The sequence below is a fragment of the Crotalus tigris genome, unplaced genomic scaffold, assembly GCF_016545835.1.
Source record: "Crotalus tigris isolate CLP2741 ecotype Arizona unplaced genomic scaffold, ASM1654583v1 scf7180000020156.337934, whole genome shotgun sequence".
NCBI classification, from domain to species: domain Eukaryota; kingdom Metazoa; phylum Chordata; class Lepidosauria; order Squamata; family Viperidae; genus Crotalus; species Crotalus tigris.
In genome coordinates this window covers 1-21687 of record NW_024097881.1, presented here as the reverse complement: position 1 = coordinate 21687, position 21687 = coordinate 1, and the positions used below count along the sequence as shown (strand labels likewise).

Sequence of the window (21687 nt, the reverse complement as noted above, 5' to 3'; positions counted from 1 at the left end):
ATCAGGGGTTTGAAAGAGGATATGAATCAAGATTTGATAGAGATTGTGGTTAATGACCTTGCCGCTGTTTTGAATAGGGAGAAAGATGGATTACGTAGAGAAGTGGAAAAAATTTACAGAGTTAACTCCTGGGTCGCAAAACAGAAGAACTTACCAAGAGATGTGGTGATTTATTTTGCAAAGAGATCTCTGCGCAATGAAATCATACAAGCTTTTTATAATAAGAGGTTCCAGATTGCTGCTCAAGATGTTATCATTTTAAAGGAGATCCCATCTAAAATTTTAAGAAATAGAAAAGACTTTGCTTTTTTAGCTAATGAACTTAAAACAAGAATGATGCCATTCAGATGGGAGATCCCGATGGGTATTGTTTTGAGCCATGCGGGGATGCGTTATAGACTTAACACAGTCACTAAAGCAAAGGAGTTTTATACTTCGGTCCTGGGAGCAGGCTCATCGTCACTCATGATGCAGAAAGTTCCGGATGCTAAAGAGGCGGAACAGCAGTCTGAAGGATTAGGTGTGATGGTTGCTGGAAAGTTACAGACGGAATGGTTGCGACAAACAGAGATCAAAGAGCAAAGAATGACCCGTGCAGCACATAGACGCAAGGAAAAGGAACAACAAAAGAAAGAAGTTAAAGAATCTCTCCAAGAAAGTGCTTCGTTGCCGGTGGGAGGAGCAAGACCCAAGAGTTCTGCAACATATTCTTCAATGGCAGACCTTCAGGCAGTCTTCTCCAGGCTTCTGGTTAAGGGAGATGGTAAAGCTCCTGACTTGGAATGTTAACGGCCTCAATTCCCCTCAAAAGAGAAAGAAAATCTTTCACTACTTAAAGCAACATAATAATGATATTATTTGTTTGCAGGAAACACATATTTTACTTAAAGATCAAAAACATTTAGTCAATTCTCGTTTGGGATCTCATTTTGTATCTTCTACTCCTGGGAAAAAAGGGGGTGTAGTCATTTATGTTAAGCAAAACTTATCAGCCTGCTTGGTAGAATCTGATCCTCAAGGGAGATATATTATGATTGAAGTTGGTTTATATGGTAAGAAAATACTTATAGTGGGACTGTACGCACCATACCAACAACAGGAACAATTTTATAGATTGTTGCATCAGAAATTAACTTTGTTGGATTATAGATCTGTGATATTAATGGGAGACTGGAATGGTGTGTTAGATATACAAAGAGATAAAAAAGGATCTTCCACTTTTTTTAAACAAGCTAAACTACCTAAAGCTTTTTTTGACTTGAAGGAGGACTGGGAGCTGCGAGACTACTGGCGTGAACGTAACCAGGAGGAGAGAGACTTTACTTTTTTTTCAGATAGACATCAATCCTTTTCAAGAATTGACTTTTTTCTGATTACAACTGAGTTATATTTTAGGGTAAAGAATGTAAAAATTTTTCCTAGGACGTTGACGGATCACAGTCCAGTTTGGATGGAGTTGGTTGATGAAAAAGAGGAGAGGAGATCGTGGAGGGTGAATGAGAATTTATTTAGACAAGAAAAGAATATTCAAAAATTAAAGGAACATCTAAAGGACTATTTTGTTTTAAATATGCATAAAGGAACTTCAATGTCAATGGTATGGGATGCAGGTAAAGCCTTCATGCGTGGGATTTTGATACAAATGAATAGTGCTCAGAGACAAAAGCAGATTCAGAAACGTAAGGATTTGGAAGACGAGATTAAATTAAAAGAAAAATCTCTGATTCTAAATCCCACAGACGAAAAGTTTAAAGAATCTATAAAATTGCTCAAAACACAATTTAATATGTTGATGGCTGATCAAACCGCAACTAATTGTATATGAAACAAAATACATTTTGTAATGCCAATAAACCAGGGAGATGGTTGGCTTATCAATTGAGAAAGAAACAGAGACAGAGAATTATAGACAAAATAAATTATAATGGTAAATTGGTGTATCAGAAGAAGTTGATTAAGAAATCTTTTTTAGATTATTATCAAAAACTATATAAGAGTACTAACGTACAAACTTTAGATATAAATAATTATTTAAGTGAAGCCAATTTCCCCAAATTAACAGAAGATCAGAAACAAGAAATTAATGGTTTAATTACTAGTGAGGAAATTGTGACAGTGATTAAGGAATTAAAATTAGGTAAAGCACCGGTACGGATGGCCTGACATCTATTTATTATAAAACTTTGCTAGAAGAGATGATTCAACCTTTATGTGAGCTTTTTAATAATATATTACAGGGTTTAGAGATTCCTCCGTCATGGGGCAGAGCCTTTATATCTTTAATTCCAAAAGAAGACCAAGATCTTACTTCACCAAAGAATTATAGACCTATATCTCTTTTAAATGTAGATTATAAAATTTTTGCAAATATCTTAGCTAATAGGCTCATGAGGGTTTTGCACCAGCTTATACATAAGGACCAAACGGGTTTTATAACTGGTAGGTATATGAAGAATAATGTTAGACAAATTATTAACTTACTAGAATATCTAGATAAGAATAACCAAGTTTCTGCAGGACTGATATTTTTAGATGCTGAAAAAGCTTTTGACCAATTGAATTGGCAGTTTATGTTAAGATTAATTGAGGATATGAATTTTGGAGAAAAAATTTTACAAGCTCTTGGTGCTATATATCAAAAACAAACGGCACAACTTATAGTCAACGGGGGTTTGTCAGAGGTTTTCACAATAGAAAAAGGGACAAGATAGGGATGTCCATTGTCACCACTATTGTTTGTTTTAACTTTGGAAATTCTGCTGATTAAAATTCGAGAATCCCAGGAAATAAAAGGAATAGAAGTTAATAAAAAAGAATATAAACTAAGAGCTTTTGCAGATGACTTGGTGGTTACTTTGTCTCAACCCACCTATTCTGTAGTAGAGTTGTTACAACTGATTTACCAATATGGACGGGTTTCGGGATTTAAAATTAATAATAATAAGACTAAAATATTACCCAAAAATATGACTAATTTGGACAAGCAGACTCTGGTTAACTTGACAGACTTTGAAGTTGTTGATAAGATAAAATATTTGGGGGTCACTTTATCTGTTTCTAATGTAAAATTGTATAAAAATAATTATGAAAGGTTGTGGGTCAGGGTACAAAGAGATTTGAAAAATTGGGAGAAGTTGCAATTATCCCTTATGGGAAGAATTGCGGTGATTAAAATGAATGTCCTGCCAAAGTTTCTCTTTTTATTTCAAATGATACCTATCTTAAAGAATGAGGTTAACTTAAATGAATGGCAGAAAGGTATCAATAAATTTATTTGGGCAGGGAAAAAACCAAGAGTAAAGCTTAAAATTATGCAAGTACCGAATTTGAAATTGTATTATGATGCTGTGGCTTTAACATTATTTAGTGACTGGGTTAATTTAACAAACGTAGAAATACTCCACTTGGAGGGTTGGGATTTACTTTTTGGATGGCATGCCTATTTAATTTTTAATAAAAAAGTTGACCGGGTTTTTAAATCTCATATTATAAGGATTTCTTTACTTTGGGTTTGGAGGAAATATTATAAAAGTGATTTTAAAATACCATTATGGGCTATACCTTGGCATGCGATAGAGGGGATAAGGAGAGGAGTTAAGATGGATAGTGTTTCTTATGCACAATTACTCAGATGGGATGGTAAAAATTGGCAGTTAAAATCTTTGGAAGATTTAGCACATGAAAATATTACATATTCATGGTTTCAGTATAGACAAATAGTGGATAGATGGAAGATAGATCGTAATATGGGTTTGCTTAGAGAAGATGAAAATCTTTTTAAACAAGTAAAAGACTAAAGGCGAACTCATATTAAGAGAATCTATGGGGTGCTAGTAGAACTGGATTCAGAACCAGAACTAATTAAAGAATGTATGATTAAATGGGCACAAAATTTTGGTGAACCAGTTCTACTAGACACTTGGGAAACCATCTGGGTGAGGAATGTTAAATTTACACAAGCCCAGAACTTAAGGGAGAATTTTTACAAAATGTTTTATAGATGGCACCTTGATCCACAAAAAATGTCTCGTATGTATCCTGACTTACAGCCTAAATGTTGGAGATGTGGTTGTTTGGATGCTACTTATTATCATATTTGGTGGTCGTGTAAAAATATAAAAGCTTTTTGGATTAAGATATGGTGGAATATTCAAAGAATTTTTAGAAGGAGGGTAAAATTTACCCCACAATTGTTTTTGTTGGTATCGTTACTGATTGTGATGTTAAGGAGGTTATACTGATGTTAAATTTAATCACAGCCGCAAGGTTGTTAGTAGGGCAATACTGGAAGAAGGAATCTTTGCCTACCTTGCAAGAATGGTTTTTTAAAGTTTCTTATTTGGCGGAAATGGCAAAGATTTCGGCTTTTTTAAAGGATCAATCGCAAGAGAAGTTTTTTGTGGTATGGGAAAAATGGATAGATTTTATACAACATAAGTTGGATATAAAAAATATTACTTAGTTTTTCAATAACCTATATATATAATTTTTTTTTATTAAAATTTTTTAAAAAAGTTTTACAAATAAACAACAACCCTCACCCAATCCCTCCCAAACCCACCCCTCCCTCCCCCCTCCCCGAACTTCCCAGAACTGAATATAGGCTTATTTAAAAAATTTTTAAGGAAAAAAAAAACTTAAACAAAGTTTACAACTTATAAAACAATTAATAATAATATATATATGATATAAGCATTAAGAAAAAAAATACTTAAAAAAAAGAAAAAAAAAGGGAAAGAGAGAGAGAAAAGGAAGGAAAAAGGAAAAGAAAAAAATGAAAGTTCATAAGACGAAAACAAAAAAAAAGAAAGAAAAGAAAAGAAGAAGAAAAAAAACAATCAATACACACTATGAAAAAGCTAAATAATATTTTTCCATATTCAAATTACGTTGAATAAAATTTATCCATTTTTCCCATACAACAAAAAATTTCTCTTGAGATTGCTCCTTTAAGAAAGCCGAAATCTTTGCCATTTCTGCCAAGTACGAAACTTTATAAAACCACTCTTGTAAGCTAGGCAAAGAATCCTTCTTCCAATATTGTCCAACTAACAGCCTAGCGGCTGTAATCAAATTTAACATCAGTATAACTTCCTTAGCATCACAGTCAGTAATAATACCTAATAAAAATAATTGCGGGGTAAATTTTACCCTCCTTCTAAAAATTCTTTGAATATTCCACCATATCTTAATCCAAAAGGCTTTTATATTTTTACACGACCACCAAATATGATAATAAGTAGCATCCAAACAACCACATCTCCAACATTTAGGTTGTAGATCAGGGTACATAATGGACATTTTCTTTGGATCAAGGTGCCATCTATAAAACATTTTATAAAAATTCTCTCTTAAATTCTGTGCTTGGGTGAATTTAACATTCCTGACCCAAATAAGTTCCCAAGTATCCAATGATATTAATTCACCGATATTTTGTTCCCATTTAATCATGCAATCTTTGATTAATTCAGATTCTGAATCCATTTCCACTAAAACCCCATAAACCCTCTTAATATGGGTTGGTCTTTGATCCCTTACTTGTTTGATAAGATTTTCATCTTCTCTAAGCCATCCCATCTTACAATCCGTCTTCCATCTATCCACTATTTGTCTATATTGAAACCATGAATAAGTAAAATTTTCATGTGTTAAATCTTCCAAAGATTTTAACTGCCAATTTTGACCATCCCATCTAAGTAATTGTATATAAGAAACCGTATCCATCTTGACTCCTTTCTTTATTCCCTCTATCACATGCCAAGGTATGGCCCATAATGGTATTTTAAAATCACTTCTATAATATTTCCTCCACACCCTAAGCAAAGAAGTTCTTATAATATGAGATTTAAATACCCGGTCCATTTTTTTTATTAAAAGTTAAATAGGCATGCCATCCAAAAAGTAAATCCCAGCCTTCCAAATGGAGTATTTCTACATTTGTTAAATTCACCCAATCACTAATCAATGTTAATACCACCGCATCATAATACAATTTCAAATTTGGTACCTTGAGTCCACCTCTCTCACGGAAATCTTGCATAATTTTAAGTTTGACCCTTGGTTTTTTCCCTGCCCAAATAAATTTGTTGATACCTTTCTGCCATTCATTTAAGTTAAGTTCATTCTTTAAAATAGGTAACATTTGAAACAAAAAAAGAAACTTTGGCAGAACATTCATTTTAATAACTGCAATTCTACCCATAAGAGATAACTGTAAATTATTCCAATTCATTAAATCCTTCTGTACCCCAATCCACATCTTTTCATAATTATTTTTATACAGTTTTGCATTAGACGCAGATAGTGTAATCCCCAAATATTTTACCTTGTCAACAACTTCAAAATGTGTTAAATTGACCAAAATCTGTTTATTTTTGGTAATATTTTAGTCTTATTATTATTAATTTTAAAACCCGAAACACACCCATATTGCTGAATCAATTGTAATAATTTAACTACCGAATAAGTAGGTTGATACAAAGTAACAACCAAGTCATCTGCAAAAGCTCTTAACTTATATTCTTTTTTATTAATTTCTATTCCTTTTATTTCTTGAGATTCCCGAATTTTAATCAACAAAATTTCCAATGTTAAGACAAACAATAACGGAGATAATGGACATCCCTGTCTTGTGCCTTTTTCTATTGTAAAAACCTCTGATAAACCCCCATTTACGATAAGTTGAGCAGTCTGTCTTTGATATATATTAGATAAAACTTGTAATATATTTTGTCCAAAATTCATCTCCTTAATTAAACATAACATAAACTGCCAATTCAACTGGTCAAAGGCTTTTTCAGCATCCAAAAATATCAGCCCTGCAGGGACTTGGTTGTTTTTATCTAAATATTCTAATAAGTTAATAATTTGTCTAACATTATTTTTCATATACCTACCAGTTATAAAACCCGATTGGTCCTTATGTATAAGCTGCTGCCAAACCCCCATAAACCTATTGGCTATAATTTTTGCAAAAATTTTATAATCCACATTTAAAAGAGATATGGGCCTATAGTTCTTAGGCAAGGTAAGATCTTGGTCCTCTTTTGGAATCAAAGATATAAAAGCATTACGCCATGACGGAGGGATCTCTAAGCCCTGTAATATATTATTAAAAAGCTCACATAACGGTTGGGTCATCTCTTCTACTAAAGTTTTATAATAAATAGACATCAAACCATCCGTACCCGGTGCCTTGCCTAATTTCAATTGCTTAATAGCTGTCACAACTTCCTCATTGGTAATTAAACCATTAATCTCTTTTTTCTGATCTTCTGTTAATTTAGGAAAATTAGCTTTACTTAAATAATTACTTATATCTGTAGTTTGTACATTAGTACTCTTATATAATTTTTGATAATAATCTAAAAAAGATTTCTTTATCAATTCTTTCTGATAAACCAATTTGCCATTATAATTTATTTTGTCTATAATTCTCTGTCTCTGTTTCTTTCTTAACTGATAAGCCAACCATCTCCCTGGTTTATTAGCATTACAAAATGTATTTTGTTTCAAGAACAATAAGTTGGTTGCAGCTTGATCAGCCATCAACATATTAAATTGTGTTTTTAACAATTCTATAGCTCCTTTCACCTTTTCATCTGAAGGATTTGAGATTAAAAGCTTCTCTTTTAATTTAATCTCATCTTCTAATTCTTTACGTTTCTGAGCCTGCTTCTGTCTATAAAAATTGTTCATTTTTATCAAAATCCCACGCATAAAAGCTTTACTTGCATCCCATACCATTGACATTGATGTATTTAAAACAAAATATTCCTTTAAACATTCCTTTAGTTTTTGAACATTTTTTTCTTGTTTAAATAGATTCTCATTCAACCTCCAGGATCTCCTCTCTTCTTTCTCAGCAACCAGTTCCATCCAGACTGGACTATGATCTGTCAATGTCCTAGGAAAGATTTTAATATTCTTCACCCTATTATATAAATCTGTTGTAATCAAAAAAAAGTCAATCCTTGAAAAAGATTTGTGTCTGTCTGAAAAAAAAGTAAAATCCCTTTCCTCTTGATTACGTTCACGCCAATAGTCTCTCAATTCCCAATCTTCTTTCAATTCAAAAAAGGCTTTAGGTAATTTAGCCTGTTTAAAAAAATTAGAAGAACCTTTTTTGTCCTTTTGTGTATCTAAAACACCATTCCAGTCTCCCATTAATATCACGGACCTGTAATCCAACAGAGTTATCTTCTGATGTAACAACTTATAAAATTGTTCCTGTTGCTGGTTTGGTGCATACAATCCCACAATAAGTATTTTCTTACCATATAAACCAAGTTCAACCATAACATATCTTCCTTGGGGATCTGATTCTACCAAACTAGCTGATAAATTTTGCTTAACGTAAATTACCACACCCCCTTTTTTCCCAGGGGCAGGAGATATAAAATGAGATCCCAAGCGGGAATTGGCTAAGTATTTTTGATCTTTAAGTAAAATATGAGTTTCCTGCAAAAAAATAATATCATTGTTGTGTTGCTTCAGATAATGAAAGATTTTCTTTCTCTTCTGGGGGATGTTTAAACCATTAACATTCCAGGTCAGGAACTTTGCCATCTCCCTCAACCAGGAGCCTGGAGAAGATTCCCTCAAGATCTGCTACTGAAGAATGTGTTGCAGAACTTTTAGGTCTTGCTCCTCCCACCGGCATTGAGACAATCTGATGAGCAGATTCTTTAGCTTCTTTCTTCTGTTGCTCCTTTTCCTTACGTTTATGTGCTGCACGGGTCATTCTCTGTTCTTTAACCTCTGCTTGACGCATCCATTCCGCCTGCCCAGCAGCCATCACGCCTGATCCTTCAGACTGCTGTTCCACCTCTTTGTCACTCAAGGCTCTCTGAGTCATAGATGAGGATGAGCCTGCACCCAGGACCGTATTATAAAATTCTTTAGCTTTAGCAACTGTGTTAAGTCTGTAACGTGTCCCCGCATGGCTCAAAACAATGCCTATCGGAATCTCCCATCTAAATGAAATCAATCTTGCTTTAAGTTCATTTGCTAAAAAGGCAAAATCTTTTCTGCTTCTTAATATTTTGGATGGGATTTCCTTTAAGATAATAATATCTTGATCAGCAATCTGGAATCTTTTGTTATAAAAAGCTTGTAAAATCTGATTATGCAGAGACTTCTTAGCAAAGTAGATCACCACATCTCTAGGCAAATTCTTCTGTTTCGCAATCCAAGAGTTAACACTGTAGATTTTTTCCACTTCTCCACGTAATTCATCTCTGTCTATATTCAGAACAACAGCCAAATCATTAATCACCATTTCCATCAGATCTTGATTCTTATCTTCTTTAAGGCCTCTGATTCTCAAGGCATATTCCATCTGTCTATACTGAAACATAAGAATATCATCTTGTGAGGTTTCCACTTTTTTTTCCATATCTTGAAATTTATAATCCAGAAATTCTACTTTTTCTTCAACTTCTTCCACTCTAGAGTCCAGCTTCACAACCACGGAAGCCAATCCAGATAAAGCTGTGACTATATCTTCCCTCAAAATGGTATTATTCTGTACAAAAAGCTCCTTGATTTCCTTCTTCAATTCCTCCTTAGTTTCAGATTTGCTCTGTTCCAGAAGTTGCTTCACTTCCTCCCTGAATTGAGACACTGCCTTTCCCATTATATCCTTAAAATCTTGTACAGATGTGCCTGATGGGGGAGGAGAAGGTGGAGATATAGCCTTAGGTTGTTGCACTGGTGGTATTACTTTAAATTGTTGTTGAGCAGTTGCAGTAACAGGAGAAGAAATCACTTTAGAGGCTGTAGGAGCTGGTTGTCTCTTTGAAGCCATTTTAATCTATCTTTCTTTCTTCTTAAAAAAGGGAAAAAATACTTAAATCCTTACAGATAAAAAAACCAAAAAAGATACAATAAAAATAAAAACTTCCAAAGCACTTTTTTTAAAAAAGAAGGCTTAAAAAAAAAGCAATGTTAAATATACAGTTCAATCAGTCCGTCTTTTCTTTCCGGAGATAGGAAAAAAAAACTTTCAAAACGCCATTTTACTTTCACTCTCACTTTCCGCCCAAAGAAAAGAAAGTAAAAAAAAAAAAAAAGAAAATTCAACTTGTACTAAAAAGAAAGAATTAAAAAGGAATAAATCTCTAACTCTAAGTAAAATCCTTTAAACAGTTCTGTCCACTTTAAAAAATCACTCACCAAGCAGCTTTAAGTGCGGAGATGGTAGCAGTGTTTCGCTTTGCTTCCGAAGAAACAAAGACAGCTGAGAGGCGGAGAAGGCAATGAACTCCGAGGGAGCACTCTTTCTACCCCCCTAAAAAAAAAATCCAGGGAAGGTTAAGAGGTTCTACCTCTATTCATGCAATCTCTACCCCTTCCCTTCGCCCAGGAAGGGGATTTCGAACCGCGAGCCAGCTGATGATCGCTGTGCTCCGCGGATCTGACACTGTCTCAGAAGGACGGCTACAAAGTAGCCGCCATCATCGCCGCTTTAACCACCGGAAGTCAACCTATATATAAATTTTAATATTATATATATATATATATATATATATATATATATATATATATATATATATATCTTTTCTTCTTTCTTTTTTCTTTTATTCTTTTTCTTTTTTTAAGCATTTTTCTTTTTTAATATTTATGCTTTTCTTTTTTACATATATATTATTGTTAATTATCTTATAAGCTTATGTAATGTATTTAGATATACTTATGGTTTATACTTTTTTAATTTCTTTCTAAGATTTTTAGAAATTTTAATTAAGCCTATATTCAGCTCTGGGAAGGTTGGGGGGATGGAGTGGGAGGGTTGGGGTGGTTGGGTAGGGTTGTTTTTTATTTTTTATTTTTCCTATTTGTAAAAATTTTAAAAATTTTCAATAAAAAAAAAGAGAGGAATATTTCTAAAAGCTTGGAACATTCAAAATATTTTTAAAAGAAAGATAAAGTTTACTCCTCAACTATTTTTGTTGGGTATTATTGTAGATTTTGATGTTAAAGAAACTAATTTGATGTTGAATTTAATAACAGCAGCAAGGTTGTTGGTAGGGCAATATTGGAAGAAAGATGGACCCTTAAGGTCTCAAATTTAGCAGAAATGGCAAAAATTTTGGCTTATTTGAAGGATCATTCACAAGAGAGATATATTTCGGTTCGGAGAAGATGGATAGATTATATTCAGAATAAATATGGGACTAAAAAGTTCCATTTATTTTATGAATAAATTTTAGAATATTATTATTGTTATTATTATTATTAATAGCTTATTATAGTGAAATTTTTATTGTATTGTTTATGAATTAGGATTTTAATTTGTTTATATGATCATGTTTATTTGCAAATTGTTTATTCTGTGTTAAAGGGGAGTTAAAGTGCATTATATTTGTTTATCTATATAGTTGGTTAATGTTAGTTAGATTATGATTATTATATTTGTTACCCTGTATTCAGCTCTGGAAAGTGGGGGAGGGGCAGGGGAGGGGGGTAGGGGGTTGGAGTATATTTTGTAATTTTTGTAAAACTTTTTAATAAAAAAAGAGAGGAATATTTCAAGGAGATTCATTATCACCATTACCATTTGTTATTGCACTGTTTCCTCTGTCAACAATACTGAATAACTCAGGACAAACATCAAACATCAAAAACATCTGCCAGACTATCCCACCTCCTTTACATGGATGATCTGAAGCTGTATGGAAAAACATCATCTGAAATAGAATCGCTGCTCAACACTGTCTGTATATATAGCCAAGATATTGCAATGGAGTTTGGCTTGGACAGATGTGCCACACTTACTATCCAAAAAGGAAAAATAGTGAAAACTGAAGGAATCAAAATGCCCCACAAAAATAACATTAAGAGTCTGGATGCGGAAGATTACTACCGTACTTTCCGGTGTATAAGACAACTTTTGAAAGCGTTGAAATCAGCGCTGAAGTCGAGGGTCGTCTTATACGGTAGTTTCCGGCGTATAAGACGACTTTCTAGGCATGCGACTCAGCGCCGAAGACAGGGGTCGTCTTATACGCCGGGTCACCTTATACAGCAGAATATACGGTACAAATACTTGGGTATCCTTCAAGCTGACAACATCAAACACACTGAAGTCAAGAAAAAGATTAGAGGTGAATACATCAAGAGAGTAAAGAAGATCTTAAAGTCCAAACTCAATGGAGGAAATACCATAAAGGCAATCAACACCTGGGCAATTCCAGTCATTAGATACACAGCTGGAATAGTGGACTGGACTCAAGCAGAACTAAAAGCAATGGATAGAAAGACCAGGAAAATAATGACAATGAATCACGCCCTTCATCCATGCAGTGACATTGACAGACTTTATCTACCAAGGCAAATAGGTGAACGTGGAATGCTGCAAATACATCAGATGGTTGAAGAAGAAGAAATGGCTTTGAAAGAATATCTGAAGAACAATGATGAAGATGCACTGAAATTAGTATATCAGGAAGGCTTACTGACTACTGGAGAGACCAAACTGGCCTACAAGAAAGACCAAATGAAAAACAGAATAGAGGCATGGGAAGACAAAGCACTACATGGCCAATACATTAAAAAAATAGCTGGGAAAGCAGATAATAACAAACCTGGCAATGGCTAAGAGCAGGAAAATTGAAGAAAGAGACCGAGGGACTAATTCTGGCTGCACAAGACCAAGCCTTAAGGACAAATGCATATAAAGTCAAAATTGAGAAGACAGCAACAGACTGTAAGTGCCACCTATGCAAAGACACTGAAGAAACAGGGGACCACCTGGTAAGCTGCTGCAAGAAGATCGCCCAGACTGACTACAAGCAGCGGCATGACAAAGTAGCAACAATGGTGCATTGGAAGATCTGCAAGAAATATCATTTGCCTGTAAGCAAGAATTGGTGGGATCATAAAATAGAGAAAGTCATAGAAAATGATAAAATTAAACTGCTCTGGGACTTTAGAATTCAAACAGACAAGTACCTGCAACATAACACCCCGGACTTAACAATTGTCGATAAGAAAGACAAAAAAGTCTGGATAGTGGACGTGGCAGTGCCTGGAGACAGCAGAATAGACGAGAAAGAACTGGAGAAGATAACAAAATACAAAGACCTACAAATAGAAATAAAAAGACTGTGGCAAAAGCAAGCAAGGGTAGTACCAATAGTAATAGGCACCTTGGGTGTAATCCCAAAACAACTGGAGCACCACTTGAACACCATCATCGGCATTGACAAATTTGCCATTAGTCAATTGCAAAAGGCGGCCTTACTAGGAACTGCTTCCATCCTGCAATGATATCTGTAATATCATCAAACATCCACATCTGCCTATCCCCGGTCCTGGGTAAGGATTCGATAGGTAGACAAAATGCCAAATCCAGTCTGAACATCTGGCTGACTGTGCGATGATCCATAGGAAGAAGAAGAAGAAGAAGAAGAAGAAGAAGAAGAAGAAGAAGAAGAAGAAGAAGAAGAAGAAGAAGAAGAAGAAGAAGAAGAAGAAGAAGAAGAAGAGAAAGAAGAAGAAGAAGAAGAAGAAGAAGAAGAAGAAGAAGAAGAAGAAGAAGAAGAAGAAGAAGAAGAAGAAGAAGAAGAAGAAGTTGGAAGGGACCTTGGAGGTCATCTAGTCCCCCTGCTCAGGCAGGAAATCCGATACCATTTCAGACAAATGGCTGTCCAGTCTTTTCTTAAAAACATTCAGTGTTGGAGCATTCACAACTTCTGGAAAAAAAATTTTCTATTGATTAATTGTTCTGTCAGGGAATTTCTTCTTAGTTCTAGGTTGCTTCTCTTTTTGGTTAATGATTATCCACTAGGACTCTGAGATCCCTCTCACAGTTGCTACTGTTGAGCAAAGTACCACCTCTAGCTCTATTGCAAGCATAAGAAATTAAAGATTTACTGCAGGGGTCGTCAAACTTGGCAACTTTAAGACTTGTGGACTTCAACTCCCAGAATTCCTCAGCCAGGCATGCTGGCTGAGGAATTCTGGGAGTTGAAGTCCACCAGTCATGAAGGGGCCATAGTTCCCCCATACTGGCTGAGGAATTCTGGGAGTTGAAGTCCACGAGTCATGAAGTTGCCAAGTTTGAAGATTTACTGTATCCAACAGCAAAACTTTTCATGAGCATAACTTTCCCGTTTATTGATTTGTCACTCCAGGTCAGTCTCGGCTCTTCACAACTGCCTGGATTGGTCCTTGCAGCTGTTGCTTGTTTTGTTGATTTGTACAATTTCCTAGTCTGGGAAAACGACATCCAGACCACAGGTCGGCAACCTGCGGCTCCGGAGCCGCATGCGGCTCTTTGAGCCTTTCCCTGCGGCTCCCAGCCTCCTCTGCCTTTGCAGAGAGAGACAGAGACAGAGAGAGGAATTGCGCTTCCCTGCTTCTCTCTCTCTCTCTCTCTCTCTCTGTGTGTGTTTTTGTGTTTGTGTTTTTGTGTTTTTGTGTGTGTCTGTGTGTGTCTCTCTCTCTCTGTGTGTGTGTGTGTGTAAAAGAGAGTGCACTCACAGTGTTCTCCGAGGAGCTGAAAAGCTTACTGGGCGGAACTCCTCCCTTCGCTGCGTCTCTGCAGGAAGTAGGAAGGGCAGGAGAGAGCTAGCTAGCCCAGCTAGGCTGACTCAGGAATTCTGGGAGTTGAAGTCCATGAGTCATAAATGAGACAAGGTTTTCTACCCCTGAGCTTGTTGGACAACAGCCTGAAGCTTGTCAGGTGAGCAGCAGATAGGAGAGGGGGGGGGGAGAAAGAGAGAGAGAGAAAGAGAGAGAGAGAGAGAGAGAGGAAAGAGAGAGAGAGAGAAAGAAAGAGAGTGGGGGAAGAGGAGTGGCAGACCAAGGGCAGATAGAGAGAGAGAGAGAGAGAGAGAGAGAGAGAGAGACCCTTTTGACATCTAAAATGAAGATAACACTGCATATATCCTTTTTTACCTGTGTGTATGTGTGTGTGTGTGTGTGTGTGTGTGTGTGTGTGTATATATATATACATACATACATATACATATATATATATACACACACACATACATACACACACAAACACACACACACACACACCTATAATAAAGGTAAAAAAGGATATATGCAGTGTTATCTTCATTTTAGATATCAAAATGGTTTTGTGGCTCCCAGTGTTTTGTTTTTGGTGGGAAACGGGTCCAAGTGGCTCTTTAAGCGTTTTGGGTTGCCTACCCCTGATCCAGACTCCTGATTCTTTTTTCATACTGTGCCACCAGGGGGAAGCACTTGGCTGCTTTGCCTGTACTGAAAAGCTAATTAAGGTCAAGGCTGCTATCACCAACTACTTCCTTTTATGACTTGTGGACTTCAACTCCCAGAATTCCTCAGCCTTATTCTAAGCAAGAATAAGGAATAGAATAGAATAGAATAGAATAGAATAGAATAGAATAGAATAGAATAGAAAATATGGAATGGAATGGAATAGAATAGAAAATATGGAATGGAATAGAAATAGAACAGAATAGAATAAAACAGAACAAAAGAGAATAAAATAATAGAGCTGGAAGGAACTTTGGGGGACATCTAGTCCAACCCCCTGCTCAGGGAGGAAACCCTATACCATTTCAGACAAATGGCTGTCCAGTCTCTTCTTAAAACTTCCAGTGTTGGAACAGAACAGAACGGAAGAGAATAGAATACAGAATAATGGGAAAGAATGGAATGGAATGGCATAGCATGGCATGAGAGCAAAGGGAAGGGAAGAGGAGATGGAGAAGGAGAAGAGAAGAGACAAGACGAGAAGAGAAGAGAAGAGAAGAGAAGAGAATTCTTTATTGGCCAAGCGTGATGGGAAACACAAGGAATTTGTCTCTGCTGCATCATCTCTCAGTGCACATGCAAGCAACAAGTGATAAATCATGATCATAATCATAAAATACAATCATCATTTATCCATTAAATGACAGTCATTCAGTGAGTTTTACCCCATTTTGTGACCTTTCTTGCCACAGTGCTTAGGTGAATCCCTGCAGTTGTTAAGTTAGTAACGCGGTTGTTAAGTGAATCTGGCTCCCCCGTGGACGTTGCTTATCAGAAGGTTGCAAAAGGAAACACTGCAACCGTCCTAAGTACATGCCAGTTGCCAAGCATCTGAATTTCAATCTGATCAGCTCGGGGATGCTGCAACCTCTGTGAAAAGCGCTCATCAGTCACTTTTTTCAGGTCCGCTGTAACCTCAAACGGTCACTAACTGAATGGTTGTAAGTCAAGGACGGCTTGTATAAATCTCCCGTCATCTCCTTGACAGCCTCTTTCTCCACCCATTATGCAGCTGGAGGCTCTGCTGCCTCTTATCCGCTCGTTCCCTAAGCAGCATCTCTTCGTCCCGTCTCCCAAGGTCTTTCTCCCATGCCATTATACTCCTTCCCTCTAGGGGGACACGTACCGTGATCGGGAAATAATCTTTCATGTATCGCCAGACGACCGAATTCCGCACCCGGTGGGAGCGCCGCCCACCTTTGCTCGGGGTGTCCCAGTCGAACGCCCACCAGACAGCATAGAGGGCGCTGATCAGCCAGAAGCGTGTGAAGAGGAGGAGGATGAAGAGGGCAATGGAGCACTGAGCTGGAGGAAGAAAAGGGAGAATTGTTAGGGGTCTTTCACATTAACACGTTCGGTTCCCTAATCGGGAATAACAGAGCTGGAAGGGACCTTGGAGGTCTTCTAGTCCAGCCCCCTGCTCAGGCAGGAAACCCTATTCCAGTGGTGGCAAACCTATGGCACGGGTGCCAGAGGCAGTACTCGGAGCCCTCTCTGTGGGCACACATTCTGTTGCCCCAACCTTGCCTCCCCCCATGACCCCCTCCTCACCAGCAACCTACATGGATGTAAGGACCCACCCCACTTTGCATCTTAAGAAGACAGAACTCTTGGAATAGCTCTTCCAACAGGAATCCTTTATTAAGAGAAAATGGTTGCAGGCATGCTAGACAGGACTTGGGGTTCAAGCTCTCCCATTCAAGGTTTTAAGGGGTTCCCCAGTAGTCCCACCCAATCAACCCCCCTTCCAGTGATAGTTTCAAGTATCACAATTCCATCCCCTTTCTTCTTCCGTCTGGATGGAGACTTCAGATAACTACATGAAAGGCAATTACTCTTCTTTGATATGTTAAAGCTTAGAGGCCACAATAAACACACATTCAGTCCTTTGAAGTGTGCTGAAGGAAGTGAGGGCCATAAAGCCCCTTTGCTCTCCCCCTTTTCTCCCTCTTATGGCAGAATCCAGAGAAGGCAGAATTGGGAGTTTCTATGTTTGATAATTAAAGATGAAATATAATTGGATTCTGACATCCGGCCCCTCTTAACAATAAGAGAGATCCACCTGAAAGAAAACACAAGTAAAAAATTTAGTTAGGCTTGTTAGGATACTCTGTGTGAAACTTCTTCAATAGCTTCGGGGCTCTGACGTGACGTTTATGGACCCACTCATTTTGTGAGGCAGGGAGGTGTTTCCAGGCAACTAGGTACTGAGTTGTTCCACGATATCTCCTAGAGTCAAGGATCTCTTTTATTTCGAAGTGTTGTTCCCCCTCCACCATGATTGGAGGTGGTGGGGGGGGGATTTTTGGCCGTAGAGGTGACTGATGCTCTCTTTTCAGCAAGCTGCAATGAAAAATTGGGTGTATTTGCCTGAGGTTTTTTGGTAATTCTAATTCTACTGTTACTGGATTTATGATCCTTTTAATTGGAAAAGGTCCTATATATTTTGGTCCAAGTTTTTTACAGGGCTGTAGGGACTTTAGGTATTTTGTAGATAAGTACACCATTTCTCCTATAATGAATGGTGTAGGCTCAACCCTTTTTTTATCGGCTTGTGCTTTGTATGCCCGCCTAGCTTCATCTAGTGATTTTCTGACTATTTGCCAGGTGTTTTGTAGGTTTTCCATCCATTCTTTCAGTGAAGGGATCGTTGGTTCTTTTGGGGTTAACTCTGGCATAGGGTTGAAACTTTGGCCGTTGGCTATTTGAAAAGGAGTGTAGCCTGTGCTGGATTGGACTGCATTATTGTAGGCAACTTCTGCAAAAGGAAGTAAGTCCGTCCAATCACTCTGTTGGAAATTTAAAAAACATCTCAAATATTGCTCAAGTACCGACTTGCAGCGTTCCGCTTGTCCATCTGTCTGAGGGTGATGGCTAGATGTCAGTCCCTGAGTGGTCCCTAAGAGGGATAAAAATTCCTTCCAAAATGTAGACGTAAATTGCACTCCCCTATCAGAGATGATGCGTTGGGGTGCCCCGTGCAATCTGTAAATGTGCTGGATAAAAAGTTTTGCTAAGGCCTTTGCAGTGGGAATTTTTTGGCAAGGGATAAAGTGCACCTGTTTGGAAAATAGGTCCGTGACTGTCCAGATAACAGTATTCCCATTGCTTTCAGGCAATTCCACTATAAAATCCATGGCTATTTCCCTCCAGGGGGCTGAGGGACTTGCCACTGGTTGTAATAGCCCTGGCGATTTCCCTTGCAACCTCTTTGCTGATGCACAGGTTGGGCAGCTGGCAACATAACTTTCTATGTCCTTTTTTATTGATGGCCACCAAAATTGCCGTTTAATTAAGTGTAAAGTTTTTACAAATCCAAAATGCCCTGCTGATTTTGTGTCATGGCAAAGTTGCATGAAAGTTAGTCTTTGAGTTGTTGGTATATATAACTTTTCCCCTACCCAAGGCAATCCGTCTCTCATTGTGCACACATGTTTGTTTTTCTGGAACCATCATCTGTTTCCAAACTTTTTCTGAATTCAATCCCAGTTTGGCTGTCCAGTTGTGGTTTTATTTTGGCTTGGGTTCTTGTGGTTACTGGCGCTGCCAGTTGTGACTCTGCCATTATTGGTCTAGAGTCTGTGGTTCGTGCGCTGTTATATTGGGGCATGCGAGATAGTGCATCTGCCAGGAAGTTCTTTCTTCCTGGTAAATGTTTGAGCTTAAATTGGAATTGGTGAAAATGCTGGGACCAGCGGGCTTGTTTGGGATTGAGTTTCCTGGAAGTTTTCAGGGCTTCTAAATTTTTGTGATCAGTCCATACCTGGAAGGGGATTTTGTTGCCTTCCAGGAACTGTCGCCACGTGAGTAATGCCCAACGTATCCCATAAGCCTCCTTCTCCCATACGGGCCAGCGCTGTTCTGTTTCCGTGAGTTTCTTAGATGTATATGCACAGGGTTGCAATACTGCATCATCATTTTCTTGTAATAGCACAGCCCCCACTGCCACATCACTTGCATCTGCCTGTATTATGAAGGGCTTGTCCATATCTGGGTGCCTTAGTACTGGTTCGGCAGAAAAAAGTCTCTTTAGTCTCTCAAACGCTGCTTGGCACTCCATTGTCCATGTTAGTGGCTGGCTAGGTTTTACTGAGGATGTTCCCTTCGTTTTTAGTAAGTTGGTGAGGGGCAAGGCTATCTGTGCAAATGAGGGGATGAATTGGCGGTAAAAATTTGCAAAGCCCAGGAAACTTTGTAGTTGCTTTCTTGTGCGGGGTGGTGCCCATTCTAATACTGCTCTGACCTTCTCTGGGTCCATTTCAATGCCCTGTGGGGATATGCGATAGCCTAGGTAGTCTATCCTTTCCTGGTGGATTCGCATTTTGAGAGTTTGGCATATAGTGAGCGGCTCGCAGCTTTCTTTAAAACCGCTCTGACAAGTTTGACGTGTTCTTCTTTTGTTTCGGTAAAGATAAGAATGTCGTCCAAGTCACAAGGACCCCCTTAAACAGGTGCTCCCTTAGAACGTCATTGATTAATTGCATAAAGACTGCAGGGCCCCCTTGTAATCCAAATGGCAAGACTTTGAATTGATAGCACCCCATGGGGCAGTTAAATGCAGTCTTCCATTCGTCCCCTTCCTTGATTCTCACGCGATAGTAAGCTTCCCTTAGGTCTAGTTTAGAAAAAATTTTCCCTTTCGATAGGTGTGACAGCATGTCTTTCATGAGGGGCAGCGGGTATAGGTTGCTTTCACTGATTGTGTTCAGGGCCCTATAATCCACGCATAAACGTAAAGAGCCATCCTTCTTCTCTCTAAAAAGGACCGGGGCAGCCACTTTAGGCTTAGCTGGTTCAATGAAACCTCTCTCCAGGTTTTTTTTTATAAATCTTTCCATTTCCCTTCCTCTTCTTTGGGCTCATGGAGTATAATCTGGGCTTCGGGAGTTTTGCCCCAGGCTTGAATTCAATGGTACAAGTCTGTGGGTCGGTGGGGGGAGCTCATTCGCCCTCCTCCGCACTGAATGACTTCAGAAAGGTCCCTATATTCCTCTGGTATTTCTGTTAATCTTTTTTCCTCTCCTATGGATGCTTTTTCTATTCTTGATTCTGGTAGCCTCCCTTGGGGTTTTAAGTCCATAGGGTCCCCCTTCGGGAATTTGATTTCTGTCGTCCTCCAATTTACCCAGGGGTTCCATTTTTTCAACCATTCCATCCCTAGAATCATTGGGTATTCCATACCTGGGGTCACCACAAACGTTAAGTCCTCTTCATAGTTGCCCAGGGAGAGGTGTATTGGCAGAGTGGCTAGGGTAGCTGGCAGCCCCCCTGCTATGGATCCATCTAGCTGGCCAAATGAGATTGGTTGTTCCAGTCTCCTGGATGGGATGCCAAGAATCCCCCACTAGTGTTGGGCTAACAATGACCCAAATGGCAGCGGGTGCAGCCAGAGTTCTATTAAGGCTTACTCAACCTCTTACAAGCTACCGGGCAATGGGGAGGGATAATATAGTAACTGTTTTGGAAGCATGGGTTCTGTGATGCATCCACTTACCAGGGGTTCCGCCCTGCCGAGCTGTCATCTGAGGCACTTCCACCGTCCCTGTGGTGTAGGCTGGATTTCTTCCTCCTTTGTGACGCTATGAGGTGGGGGTTTCTGCAATTTACATCATTCTCATGGCCGTTTCTTTTGGCTTAGCTGAAAACTTTCCGGGTTTGTTGATTGGGGATCTGTCTGGGTTGTGCTGAGGGGCCCTTGAGCGGCATTCGATGCCCTTCTCTTCAGCACTTGAAACACCCAATTTGCTTCTTGGCTGTATCTGATGATTTCACCGGTTGGTGTGTCAGCTCAGGCGGGGGGCGGCTCCATTGTTTTCTTCGGCGGTGCCTCTTCAATATGTCGATCTCTGCTTCCTCTGCCAAGACGTACCATTCCTCAAGTCGATGTGGGTCCCCTCAGGGCAGGCAAGCATCATATAGATCATAGTTTAGTCCGTGTTTGAAATGGACAAGGAGGATGTCTTCTGGCCAATTCAGTTTGCTGGCAATGGCCCGGAATTCTTGTGTATACTCGGCCACTGGGCGTTTGCCTTGCCTCATCGTTGTTATTCTTTCACGGGCTTTGCGATCAGCCAGGGGGTCTTCAAATCGTCTTCTCAAAGAGGACATGAAACGGTTGAAGGTACTGAGTTCTGGGGCATTGGAGTCATGCAAGTTCACTACCCAATCCGCAGCTGGTCCATCCAGGGCAGATTGCACGATCCGGATGTGGGCTTTGTCGCTGGGAATGTCCTGCCCATATTCCTCCATGTAGCTGAGTACTTGGGTTAGGAAAAACCCCAAGCGTGTTGGCTCCCCTTTGAATTTCACCTCAACGGTGGACGTCTTGGAATGGATCGGTGCCTCCGTTGTGGGTGGTAGTGTCTTCCGTCCAGATTGCCATCTGTTGTCCGGTAGGGGGTGGGGGCTCCTGGATCAGTAGATGTCCCTGGGGTT

General features: G+C 38.6%; 1 protein-coding gene across 1 annotated transcript in view; it reads right to left on the bottom strand.

Annotated features, from left to right (window-relative positions):
* The window catches only part of LOC120318286 (2-acylglycerol O-acyltransferase 2-A-like), a gene marked incomplete at its 5' end in the record, with an annotated part of 28730 nt that extends 9247 nt beyond the window's left edge, over positions 1 to 19483 (bottom strand). Inside the window, 2 exons of the mRNA XM_039365704.1 lie at positions 16379 to 16577; positions 19473 to 19483. Coding sequence (XP_039221638.1) covers positions 16379 to 16577; positions 19473 to 19483 — 210 coding nt within the window. The remainder of the gene's footprint in view (positions 1 to 16378; positions 16578 to 19472) is intronic.
* Between the last annotated feature and the right edge of the window lie 2204 nt (positions 19484 to 21687).